Source organism: Chrysochloris asiatica, unplaced genomic scaffold (genome assembly GCF_000296735.1).
Source record: "Chrysochloris asiatica unplaced genomic scaffold, ChrAsi1.0 scaffold00083, whole genome shotgun sequence".
Lineage (NCBI taxonomy): Eukaryota > Metazoa > Chordata > Mammalia > Afrosoricida > Chrysochloridae > Chrysochloris > Chrysochloris asiatica.
Window position 1 is genome coordinate 9,115,074 of NW_006408601.1, and position 13,694 is coordinate 9,128,767.

Consider the following 13,694-nt stretch of genomic DNA (forward strand, 5'->3'; position numbering starts at 1 on the left):
CCTCCAACCTTATTCTTATTCTTAAGCACGCTTTGCTTATCCTGGGTCTCTTTCCTTTCCATATAAAGTTTGTAATTGTTTTTTCCATCTCTTTGAAGATTGTTGTTGGAATCTGGATAGGGATCGCATTATATGTGTAAATTGCTTTGGGCAGTGTTGACATTTTCACAATGTTAAGTCTTCCTATCCAGGAGCATGGTACAATTTTCCATTTTTGTTAAGTCTCTTGGTTTTTTGTATAGTGTTTTGTAGTTTTCTTTGTATAAGTCCTTTGTTTCTCTGGTTACATTTATTCCTAGATAAAGGAGCTCTGGTAACGTAGTGGCTACGAATCAGGCTGCGAACAGCAAGGTCAGCAGTTCGAAACTACCAGCTGCTCTGCGGGAGAAAGATGAGGCTTTCTGCTCCCGTAAAGATTTATAGGCTCGGAAATCCTGTTCAGGGCCACTATGGGTTGGAACTGACTCGACGGCACTTAACAACAACAATAACAATTGTAAATGGTATTGCTTTCCTAATGTCCTTTTCAACAGTCATTTTTGGTATATAGGAATCCAACTGATTTTTGTTTGTTGATCTTATATCCTGCCACTTTGCTGAATCTTCCAGTGAGGTCTAGTAGCTTTTTTTTTACTGAGTCTTTGGGGTTTTCTACATATAGGATCATATCATCTGCAAATAGGGAGACTTTTACTTCCTCTTTGCCAATTTGGATGCCTTTAATTTCCTTGTCTTGGCGTACAGCTCTTGTAAGACTTCTAGCACAATATTGAATCAGAGTGGTGACAAAGGGCATCCTTGTCTGATTCCTGTTCACAGAGGGAAGGCTTTCAGTTTCTCTTCATTGAGAGTAATGTAGGCTGTTGGTTTTGTATATATGCTCTTATGTTGAGAAATTTCCCTTCAATTCCTACTTTGTTGAGTGTTTTTATCAGGAATGGGATGTTGGATTTTGTCAAATGCCTTTTCTGCATCAATCGATATGATCATGTGGTTCATTTCTTTTTTCTTATTTATATGGTGGATAACATTGACCGTTTTTCTAATGTTGAACCATTCTTGCATCCCTGATATGAATCCCACTTGATCATGATGTATTATCTTTTTGATGTGTTGTTGAATTCTGTTGCCTAAGATTTTGTTGAGAATTTTTGCATCTATGTTCATGAGGGATATTGGTCTATAGTTTTCTTTCTTAGTGACGTCCTTCCCTGGTTTTGGTACGAGGGTTATGCTTGCTTCATAAAATGTACTAGGAAGCTTTCCATCTTCCTCTATCTTGTGGAATAATTTGAGTAGAATTGATGACAACTCTTCCCTGAATGTTTGGTAGAATTCTCCAGTGTAGCCATCTGGGCCTGGACTCTTTTTTGGTTGGGAGTCTTTTGATGACCTGTTCAATTTCTTCTTTTGTTATGGGTCTGTTCAGGTTTTGTACTTCACTGTGTGTAACTTTAGGTAGGTCGTGTTTATCTAAAAATGTATCCATCTCTTCTAAGTTTTCAAATTTGTTGGAGTACAACTCTTCATAGTATTCTGTTATTATCCTTTTGATTTCCTTTGGTTCTGTTGTAACATTGCCCCCGCACACTCTTAAACTAAACTTCCTCTTCAAAACTTGTAGGTCAGTCACTTTGTGCCTTTATCGTTCCTTTGTTTTAGGTAGCCAATGTCTAAGTTGCCCTTCCCTATCAACCCTGTATGCAGAGAGGGATAGGTGTGATACTTGATGTGAAGATTTCTTCCCTCTCAGAACAACAGCAATCTTTATGGAAGCAGACTGCCACATCTTTTTTGTTAGAGTATTTGGTGGGCTCAAACCACTGACCTTTCAGTAAGCAGCAGAGCCCTTTAGTCACTGTACCACCAGGACTCTTTCCACAAAGATTACAGCCTTGCTGACCAAAATGGGTCACTACAGAGGCAAGAAGTGACTGGCTTACAAGCTTTCAAGAGGGAGCCTAGATCCAAAGGGCATGGAGGAAGGTAGAATCTCCACTGAGTAGTATCCAATCTGTCTGGGTGTGGCTGATGAAAGGATTTGCGGATAGGTCTCTTGTGATACAGTAATGAATAATTGTTATCAGGACTGACTGTGAGGGTTGGAAATATAAAGGTAGATGTTTTATAGCAAAAGGAGGAGAGTGATTGACTTTGCAGTCTAGGAGCAGAGGTCCCTGGGACCATCAAGGGAGAAGAGAGGAGAGCAGGTCCCTACCCAGAGAAGCAGTGATGCCAGAGATGGAGGAAGAGACGATGACGTGGAGAAATGGAGCAGCTGGGGATTTTAGACCCAGAGAGGGAGAGGGGCTGTGTGCTGACGACCAGGGGGCAGGTTTGCAGAGTATACCCTTTGGTTGGCTAATGATGCATGGAGGGGATTGTAACCATGGCAATGAAACAATATACGATAGGACAAATGAAATAATATACGATAGGATGAATGTAAAGCTAAAGTTCTCCCATGTAAACTATCACATAATTAACAATAAAACATTAAAAAAAAAAAAAAAAAAGATTACAGCCTTGGACTACCCCGCCCTACAGGATCGTAATGGACTTAATAGGCTTTAGGCTGGGTACATTATTAAGCAGAGTTTTTCCTATGTAAAAAAATATCTGTTTTTAACCTAAGCATTTTTCAGAAATAATTTTTGCAATATTCTTATAATCCTTTTTCTTTTATATTCTTTCACAATTTTTCTATTATATTCAAGACAAAGTTTGTAAGTGCTTGACATGAAAAGTAAGATATGATTTCATCTCTCCCTCAAAATGCTAATAAAAACAGAAGGACCCTTGTAAACAATTCTGAGAGAAGGACAAAGGAAATAACAAATGGTATATTTTAGCTGGAGTCCTGTTGTGGCATTGCAGGATTGTGACTGGACTGTTAACCAAAAGGTCAATGGGTCATATCCACCAGCCACTCCTATACAGGGTGGCTATGAGTCAGAACCAAATGGATGGCACTAAACAACATCATATTAAAGTTGAGAAGCGCAGCAGAAAGTCAATACCAACTAAAGAAGACTGGAAAAGATTTTGGGAGGTCTGGAATAAATGTGTAAGTTGCACCTTTATTCCCTTCAAGTTCTCTACTCACAGCTCTGTATTCTGTACCAACACTAGGGTATTTTCCCTATTTTTCCTGGGACTTTGTTTTTTGGGGCCTCCACACCTTTACACATATAAACTGAGTGGGCTGGACTTAATAATCACTACATTTATTCCCAGTTACAAAATGTTATGAGTCTTTAAATACTTATTCTACAGTGTCACACCAGGACTCTGAAATTATTGCTGTTGCTAAGTGCCGTCGAGTTGGTTCCAACCAATAGCAACCCTGTATAGGGTTTCCGAGGAGTGGCTGGTAAGCTTGAGACACCGACTTTGCAGCTTAAACTGACTTTGCAATGACATACTGTAAATCCTATCCATGTGGATACAATCCCATGGGTACTGGGTTCTGTATTATGTTAATAAGGATGTATCAGTATAGGGTATGTCTTAAGTTACTCACTCTGGGATATAAAAGAAGCAGTGTAGGCACAGAAGCAGCACAAATGGCATGGGAAGTATATGCCACATGAACACCACACACACTGCAGAGACAGGACCTTTCCCCAGAGCAGGGACAAGAGAGCCTTCCACTATACCCAGTGCTAAGTTCAGACTTCTAGCCTTCTAAACTGTGAGAAAATAAATTTCTGTACATTAGAGCCACGCACTTGTGGCATTTCTGCTCTAGGAGCACCAGATAACGAAGACAAAGGTCATCCTCATAAACAGTTCTCTCCCTTGTGACTCAGTTCCCACCTCCTGACAAGATGTGCCCACTCCTCTGAAGTTTTGTTTCTTTCTTATCAGTTATCAGTTTCTATCTTTCTGATATCAGGAACAGTTTCCTAACAATTTTAATACATGCTTGCTAGTACACATACTAAAATTAGACCATGCCTTTTAGTTTCCTGTGCACATACTGCAGTTGTTAAATAAAACTCTCAAAGATCTTAAAATCTGGAAGAGACTTTAGAGATTATCTAGCCCAATTTTCTAGAGCCAGAATAAAGACCTCATATTCATTGTTTGAAGATAAAGAATCCTCTAGAGTCACTGACTTATTGATTTCTCCTTTAGGACAAATGATTAGAAAGAGATTCTAAGGCTCTTCTGTCAGGAAAAAAGGACAAGAGAGATGGAAATTTGAATATAGAAATTAAAGAAACAAAACTACAGGGGTAAAAAATGAAGTGTTGTTCAAATGGAGAATAAAGGTTGGCTGCTATGTCATTGACTAGGTTGTGACTCATAGTGTCACATGCACAACAGAACAAAAAACTGTCTGGTCCTGCACCATCCTCACAATTGTTGCTATGTTTGAGTCCACTGTTGCTGCCACTGTGTCAATCCATCTCATCAGTAGTCTTCCCGTCTTTTGTTCAACCTGCACTTCCAACATATGGACAACTCCTAATGGTCCTCAAACACAGGGCTTTGAACCAATTCTGTCACAGATGACAAAGTGAAACAGGTACAGGCATGAATTTTTACCATTTGAGTGATCACAACAGTAATTGCAACAAAGAAAATTACTTGTTGAAGTCCTGGGATGCAGAATCAGCAGATGCACAGTGAGCACTTTCAGGTGTCTGATGTATGAGACTGGACCATTTGCAGACTGTGGAAAGCCACACATTCAAAGAACCGTGATCTGATGCCATCTTTTGAGCTGGGGCAGTGCTGAAACCTTTCTTCAGTGTTATAAAAATTTGCCCTCACTTTAAAAAGACTGAACCAAACCTTATTAGCATCGAAATTTTCATTAGAATCTCCTTTGTCTATTGCTTTAAATCACTGTAAAGGCTTTTCTGTCTTTTCTTCCACTGAAGTTATAAGAACCATATTTGTTCTGACTTACCTACAAATTGAACTTAAAGCAACTTAAGAACGGATCTTGTTTATAATCCAGGGACTGCCCAATGTATACATGAGGAGGGATTTAAAATGTTAGTGGAAAAATTTAGTTAAAAGATAAAATTTTTTCACGAACTTTTAGAAGCCCCCTTTTATTTTATTATGTGTGTCATAAAACTTCACCAATAAGCTGAATTTTACTTCAGTAAAAATTAAATTGCAAATAAATTTATTTTATTTTAATGCAAGCATTATTTTGATTCTAGGTCTACTGATAAAATTTCATTCAAAAAATAACTTTTCATTACCTGGGATTAGGAGGGTATCCAGATGGGTATGCAGAGATTCCACTTGACATACCTGGCATGTAAGAAGCTAGAAACATTTTTTAACAGTTTTCAGTAAAATGTACAGTACTGAAAATGTAAACTATCAAGATATACATCACTATCAAACCACAGCAAAATCGCAAACAGTTAAAGAATATAAATCACAATACCAAAATAAAACAAAACACTTCACCCATACTAGTTCTTCACATCAAGCAGTAAATATTTTCAAGTCATTCAACATGACTTGTAGCATTTAAGACATTCTCAACAGGAGTAAGTGACAAACAGGTCAGTGTGGTCAGCTCTAAAACCTCTCAAGGAGTCTTCAGGCTAAGAAAGGTACTGATTCAATTTCTATTTGAGAGAAATTAATTCTGCTCTCCTCTGGTTCAAAATCAGCTTCTCAGAATGTGACATGTTTATTTTTTGTTTTTGTTTAAGACTGCTGACTAATCCATATAGTTGGGTTTTATTGGTCTGACTGAGGACTTTAAAAGACTTCAGATTATTTTAAGTCCTATACAAAGCATATCCGGAGAGACTGGTTAAAAACAAAAACCTGGAACTACCCTATAAAAATTATACTTTAAAAAATATAAAAAACTCAGCAAACTAAAAAGAACTGTTTTACATATTCTTTAAAAAGAACATAAATTGCAGTGAATGCCAGGATGCTGATAACCACAGAGGAAGAAGAAAAGAAATTAATTTTGACCTTGACTGAAAATGATTTGTCTGAGAATCAATTTTTCTTCAGTTAAACTTTTCTCATCGAACAGAATGAAAAATTAGTGATTAACTGAATTCACAAAGCTTTTAGTACGTACTTCATGGCAAGCACTGGAGATCTACTGAAAAAATAGAATTCCTGGTCTCAAGTTGCATGGAGTCTAGTGGAGGAGACTAGCAAGCAAGCAACAACAATAGAGAGTGGTGAGTGGTATGAATGGGTAAGAGGATCAGCAAAGTAACAAAATGGTATTTGAGGTTTGAAGGCAAGAGAAGCAGAACCTTCAAGAAACTTCTACAACACAGAATACAGCTCTTAAAAGTCTTTACCAGAGTTGGTGAGCAAATCTGTTCTGCTGACAGTCTTCTGCTTATGGCAAACACTATATAGACTACACAAGTAAATTCTTCTTAAGCATAATAAAACCATGATGGTGTTCAATATTTCAAACATGAAAAACCTCTCCAAAAGTCACTGTTTTTTCTTCTCAGACACAAAGGACAATCTAGTATCTTTATGAAAAGATTGCTATTGTTGTCAAGTGCTGTCGAGTCGATTCCGACCCATAGCGACCCTGTATAGGGTTTCCAAGGAGCGAATGGTGAGCTTGAACCACTGACCTTGCGATTCAAACAGCTTTGTAGTCTGGTGCATTAACCCACAGCGCCACACCCAATGTGCAAAATACATAGCCAAGTACTACTCTTTCCTGTGTTATTTCTCTCACAATCTCATACAAACCACCAATCTATAGTTATAAGCAATTTTCTCACGATTTTCCTTTGCTACCCAAAATTTCTAAGTTTTTGAAAAGCAATGAACTTCATATCAAAGCCTTAAAAGTTCAACTTGGTTGACAATAAATGTCACTTTATCCAAGACAGAAAAGAAAGCAGATAATAAGGCTAAAAGTAAATTTAGAGCCAGAATAAAATGGGATAATTCACACAGCATATGGGGCTACTGTGAACATTAAATGGAATGTATACGATGTGCTTAGCTTTGACACATTGTTGTTAAGTACTATTAAGTCAATTCTGACTCATAGCAACCCTGTATAGAGTTTTCAAGGTGTAGCTGGTGAGTTTGAACTGCTGACCTTGGAGTTCAAACCGACCTTGAGGTTGAGTGCTTATCCTATAGCGCCACACCAGGACTATTACTGTTACCAGCAAAAAAAAAAAAAAAAAAGTTTTTTACCAAAAAATACCACACAACTCTAAACAAAATGAAATCAATCCAGGTTTATTGTTGTTGGTAAATGCCATCGAGCAGATTCTGACACTCAGCAATCCTTTATAGGATTTCTAAAGAACGGTTGGTAGATTTGAACTGCTGACCTTTCAGATAGAAGTCCAATGCTTATCCTACAGCATCAAACCAGGACTCCTATACAGGTTTAGTAATGCCAAAACAAGTACAACCAACTCTCAGTTATTAAGGTGATTTTAAAGTATCAGATTTATTTTTTGATCTCATATATATCAATTAAGGGAGAACTGGTTCTGTCTCTAAGCCCCAACTCCCTCAAAGGAATAAAAACATGAACTGGAGATAGAAAGCTGAGAGCTAGATGCTCAGTTGTATACATCCAGAATCTCTGAATGTAAATAATTTAGTTCATCCTGTAATTGATTCTCATCTAGAATACTAACCCTGGAGATGCAAAAAGCAGAGAAGAGGTAAGACTACCTTTCAAGTATATGTGCCTCCAAGCTATTCCATGGCACGCAAAATTTAAAACAATCTTTTTTTTTTAAAGCATTCACGCATTCTTTCTTCTCCCTTTTGGAAATCAGCACGCCCAACTTAAGATTTCTACCCACATATGGAAGCCCAAACGCCAATCTCTGGTGGGGATCTGTACATGTAGCTGTTGGGTTTAAAAATATCTCCCCAGAATCCACTAATTTGATAAGCTAAAAAAGTAAAGTCATTTAAAAAAAAAAAAAACTTATACAGAGTTTTTTTTATATGAGTTTTAAGATCCAATTTTGATTCTACTTACTATTTGGTGGCCCTGTTGGCTGGTATGGTGGATAGGATGCTGAAGTAGTTGGACGAGAGAAGACTGGAGGTTCATCTCCAAACACCACAATCATAACGTGAATAAGCCCCAACAAGTCTGACTGTGGCTAAAGAGAAAAATAAATTCAAGGCAGCTATTAATTTATTTTTCTGAAAAAATGAAAAGTTTGACCTTTTCTCATCAGTTTTCAACTCAGCACAATGTTTCTACAGGCTCCCAATCATGAAAATTACATTTAATGGACTTAATAAAAAAGTTGTGTGTTTTAATATTGTTATCTAAGGTAAGACTGTTGCTTCTTACATATAAAAACACCACAAGCCAGAGCTGTATATTACAAAATTCAGAAAGTATTCTTAACTTGATTTCATACCAAAATTTATAAATTAAGTATACCGGTACATACTCAGGAATATATTTAAGCAGTAGTCATGTTATTTTTTTAAGAGGTCTTTAAACAGGTAACAATGTTGCCCTAAAAATATATGTTCTTAGAATTAACTTTTATTAAGGATATTATGAATTCTAAATATTATAGACTTTATCTTAGAAACACAAATCCTAGGTTGATGTCCAACAGACACAAATTGTAAAAGGATTTTTTTTCAATACCATAGTAAGTAGTAGTAGTAACTAAGTGCTGTCACCTTGGTTCCAGATCACAATGACCCTGTAGTGTTTCCAAGGAATGGCTGCCAACCTTGTGGTTAGCTATTCAACGCTTATCCTACAGCGCCACACCAGTACTCCTTTAATACCACAGTTACCAAGAAAGTGCCTGTTTTTTTCATAGAGATTGCTTAATTTTCTTTTTTAAGTGTCTACTAGTTACTAATAGAAGATAAACTCTGTTAGGTGAAGTTGTTCAGATTGCTTATTTGATGGTTCCATTTTCACTCCTGAACATATTTATCTTATATGCTTCTTCATTCATTAGGTTCTGGAATATTACTCAATCATTTGAATTAACCAACAATCTTCATAACAAAATTTGTTGACAAATTCTGATCTTCTGCAAAGGCTTTATTTCTCCTTTACTGTTAGAAGAGTTCATTAGTGGCTTCCATCTTTCAAAAGCACCAATGATTTTGTTTTTTCAATTTTGTCACAAGAACCATGAAAATAAATGATATTTCAGACAGCTTCCTGTGAAAACTTGCTGATTCCCATTGCTGCAATACCGTTCTCATATCAGCCTGTGAATTTATATTCCGAGTGATGAGTATAAGTGGGTGTAGGATCTGCATAATACCAAGAGATGTGGACTAGGGTGCGGCTGGTAGGTTAGATGACCAATTAGACATACTTTTACTTTCTACCACTTTTTAGTCCACCAAAAACCTCCCAAATGAAATCATAACCTAATGTATTCCTTTTTCTTATTGAGATTTAATTCATGTACCATACAATTCACCTTTGTATTTGGTCTCTCAGCCATATGGTCCTTTGGTCTCTGCCATAGTTGGGCAAGTGTTACAAAGTTCCTTTAGCCAGTTTGTAAATGCACAAAAGGCACATTCTTCAAGCCAACCTCCTGTTCATAGGCATTCAGCTTTACTCGATCCATGGGCCTAGAAGCCTGCAACTGCTGTCTCTCCATGCCACTGCCTCTGCTCTTGCTGCTCTGCCTTTCTTTATGATCCTGAGGTAACCTGTTTCTGCTTCTGAGATGGCTCCTTTTAAATCTAGTGGGATGGCAAAATTAACCAATGCTGGTAGTAGAGCCCTATACACCCTATTTGCATCGTCCACCCAGTCATTTGGTAGAAATTAAGGAGACTTTGGATAAAAAAAACTATGTCAAGTAAATTTAAGATATCACATGAATTTTTTGGTTAGTGTTGTTGTTAGCTGCTATCAAGCTGATTCCAACTCTTAGTGACCTCATGTGTGCAGAGTGGAACTATTCCACATAGTTTGCAAAGCTATGACTTTTCAGAAACAGACTGTCACGACTGTTTCCCAAAGTGATGCTGGATGGGTTTGAACCACCAACCTTTGGGCAGCAGTCCAGTGCTTAGCCATTTGCTTCACCCAGGGAGCCCCAAAATAAGTTGGCACAGGATATTTAAAAAGGAGTGTGAGTGCTGCAGTTTATTTGAGCTCAAATACCCAAGGGTCAATTGAAACAGATAATCCTTTATAGAAATGCTGACCCATTTAAAACTCTGCAAAGTTAGAAAAAAATTCCTCCCCCGCCCCTCAGTTTCCAAAAGCTTTACTGGTAAATGTGATTTAGGAAAGGATCCTCAGTATCCCACCACTTCCAAATCTCTGGAATGAAGAGCTGTAACAAAGGCTGAGGGGTTGCTGTTTTGTCCACTCTTATTCACATATCTAGTCATGGCCACAAGACTTGTAGTCAACCAATTTCTCTGGCTTAAACCAGAAACAGATTTCTTTCTTAGCACTTTTAACTGAATCACTGCCATGAATGATGCTCCTGCCAACCTGAAAACAGAAATCTCCACAAATGGTGCCAGGCTTAGAATCCGCTGGATTAGTCTCCCCAAGAATAACTCAACCTGTCTTCACCACATTCACTCCCTCCCAGATCATGGCCACCAACTCTGTTAGCCCTGGGAAGAATGGGTGGTCCTTTCAGGTCAATGTAATGTTCCTTCAGGTACACCTCGGAGGTCTTCATGAACTTCATGGCCACAAAGCAGAATCTCTTCTGCTCAAAGTGCTTGATGATGTCGCCCCCTAGGCCACGTTGTACACCCTCTAGCTTGAGGGTGATGAAGGTGCGCTCTGTGTTGGCCATGGTCCCAGAAGCTGGCAGGGGAGTAGTAGATGCATGCACTGCTGGCGGAGCAGAAACACACAGTGACCCCACATCTCTTTTTAATTTGTTGTCTTTTCAAACAAGCAGTAAAAAGAATTTTACATTCTAAGCAGTATATGGAAAATGTTCAGGATTAGAATAATTAAAATACATGGCAGCAGTCACAGCTTAGTCGTGTCATCAGTTTAACAGCCTTCTAAGTGGCTTCACTTTACTTATCATTATAATTGAGATGATTTTCTACAAAAGTCCACAATTCCCTCCAGAATATATCATTTTACCAGCCTTCCTTGCAGCTAATTCTTGATGGAAGAGAATTCTAAAATCCTGGGTGGCACCAAGTTCAGGAATACTGTCTGCCAATGAGGAACCCTCACATTGGACTAGTAGGTTGGCAAGAAATCAATTTCTAGTGTTGAGTTTCTAACATTTTGAGTGTTACATTTTAGATATTAAGATTATGGTATACTGTGGTTGTTGTTGCTATGTACCAACAAGTCGGTTCCAACTTAGTGACCCTATGTAGGGTTTCCAAGGCTATAAATCTTTAAGAGAACATAAAGCCTCATCTTTCTCCCTCGGAATGGCTAGTGTACTCCAACTAACAACCTTATGGTTAGAAGTCCAGTGCTTATCCTATAGTGCCCAGAGTGCTCCTTTCGAATACTACTTGTTACAGATTCTATTCAAGTGTCTATTAAAGGGCAAAGTCAAGACACTCCAGACCCTCTATGACAATCATATAACCTCATCTACCATGCCACGCTTCGGAGTCCTGGTGTGGCACTGTGGGTTAATGTGCCAGACTGCAAAGCCATTTGAACTGCAAGGCTGGTGGTTCAAGCTCACCAGCCGCTCCTTCGAAACCCTATCCAGGGTTGCTATGGGACAGAACAGACTTGATGGTGCTTAACAACAACCATGCCATGCTTATTTACTATTATTTTTGGACATCAGAAATTTAAGTATGTTATATCTATAAAGTTGTATTTAAAAGACATATAGCTTAGAAGAGAACAAACAAGATGGCGGATCGGGTGAAAGTGCAGTAAGGAGCTTCGTCAGCCACAACACAGAATACCTGACCAAGCAGGATCAGGAGATGGTCCCAGAAGTCTGAATCACATATAAAGGAATATTTAGAAGGTTGGAAGGCTTACAGCTGGGGGAATCTGTGGCAGAAGTAAGAAATCCATTGTTTTCTAGTTTGGGAAGCTCAGTTGCTCCAGGAGCTGCCATCTTGGGTGAGAACAAGTGGGGAAAGGATGAGAGCGGCCACAGACGCCTGGCAGAACCGCAGAGATAAAGGTGTGGACATTCTTTTCTTCTGGTATCTGTTCATTGGTCCCTTGCTGTCTGAGCACCTTCATTCTGGTGACTATAGGGGTGCCTGAGCTAGAGGACACCTGAGCCCCACCTCAGAGGGTTCTACTTCGCATGTGCACAGATCTCCTCGAAATTTAAAGAGACAGTTTCCACTTAAAACCAAACGGCCACAGCCAGCCATGTACTGTTTATAATTAGAAAAAGGGCCTGAACGGGGATTGGGGAGCAGGACAAGCAGACAAAAAAGGAAATAGGCCGAAAATTAAATCCTAAGTTACGTCAAAACGACCAACAGTGACATCTTGAAATTTCTCAAGAAGAGTGAAAAGGGAAGCCCATTTCCTGATCACATCTACCTGGAGGCAATCAGAAAGCATGATAAATACCAAAATACATACCCATCTAAGTATTAAGGCCACAGATAACCCCTAAATATGCCCAAAAAACAGAAGCAGATGACCATATCTGCACATGTTCAGAAAAGATAAAGTCACTGAGGCAAATAAACTGGAAGTAGACCTACACTCCATACTGGAAGATGGGCAGGCTTTGGAAATGCCTGAGAAGGAATTCAGAAAAATGATTATAAAATATATCAAAACACTATACAATGGAGTTGAGAAAAATAAAGAAGAAGTCAGGAAATCACTATAGGAACAATCAAATAAGATAAATACAGCACTGGAAACAATTCAAAACCTACAGAAAGGGGTCCAAATGATTAATAACAGAATATCAGAAATGGACAATACATTGAAAGGGCAAAGGAGTAGAACTGAAGAGACAGAAGCCAGAACTAGTGAACTAGAAGATAAATCTCTCAACACTACTAAGATAGAAGAGCAAACACAAAAAAGGATTTAAAAACCTGAAGGCCTAAAATTCATGTTGGATAACATGAAGAGGAATAACATAAGAATTATTGGCATTCCAGAACAGGAGCAATCACACGAGTCCACAGAGGAGATAATTGAAGCGCTTCTGGAAGAAAACTTTCCTAACATCCTGAAAAGTGAAAAGATAAGCATTCAAGATGCTCAACAAACCCCAGGATGGACAGACCCTAAAAGACAATCACCAAGACATATAATAATCAAGCTCTCCAAAATCAAAGATAAGAAAGGATCTTGAAAACAGCTAGGGAAAAGAGAAATAAAACATACAAAGGCAAGCAAATCAAATTAAGCTCGGATATCTCAACAGAAACCATGCAGGCAAGAAGGCAATGGGGAGACATATATAAAACCCTGAAAGAAAAAACTTCCACCCAAGAATTCTCTACCCAGCAAAAATGTCAATCAAATACGATAGTGTAATCAAAACATTCCAGGATAAACAGATGCTAAGGGATTTTTCCAAAGCTAACCCTACTATGAAAAACATCCTAAAGGAAGTTCTGTGGACTGAGAACCAACAAGAACAGACAACAACTATAGAATGACGTATGTGGCAGCATCAACCTGAACTCAGTCGACAAATGGAAGAATCAAGAACAGAATAAAATGATAAGAACAGAGGATCTGGGAGGTCAGTCTATGATCAAAACAATTACAATATGAAAGAAGGTAAACA

General features: G+C 38.3%; 1 protein-coding gene and 1 pseudogene across 1 annotated transcript in view; both read right to left on the minus strand.

Moving 5' to 3' along the window:
• The window catches only part of TSG101 (tumor susceptibility 101), a 73,671-nt gene that overhangs the window by 37,251 nt on the left and 22,726 nt on the right, over nt 1-13,694 (minus strand). The window contains exons 5-6 of the mRNA XM_006865807.1: nt 7,988-8,114; nt 5,226-5,292 (exon numbers count right to left, since the gene is read on the minus strand). Coding sequence (XP_006865869.1) covers nt 5,226-5,292; nt 7,988-8,114 — 194 coding nt within the window. The remainder of the gene's footprint in view (nt 1-5,225; nt 5,293-7,987; nt 8,115-13,694) is intronic.
• On the minus strand, nt 10,346-10,778 carry LOC102834573 (annotated as a pseudogene).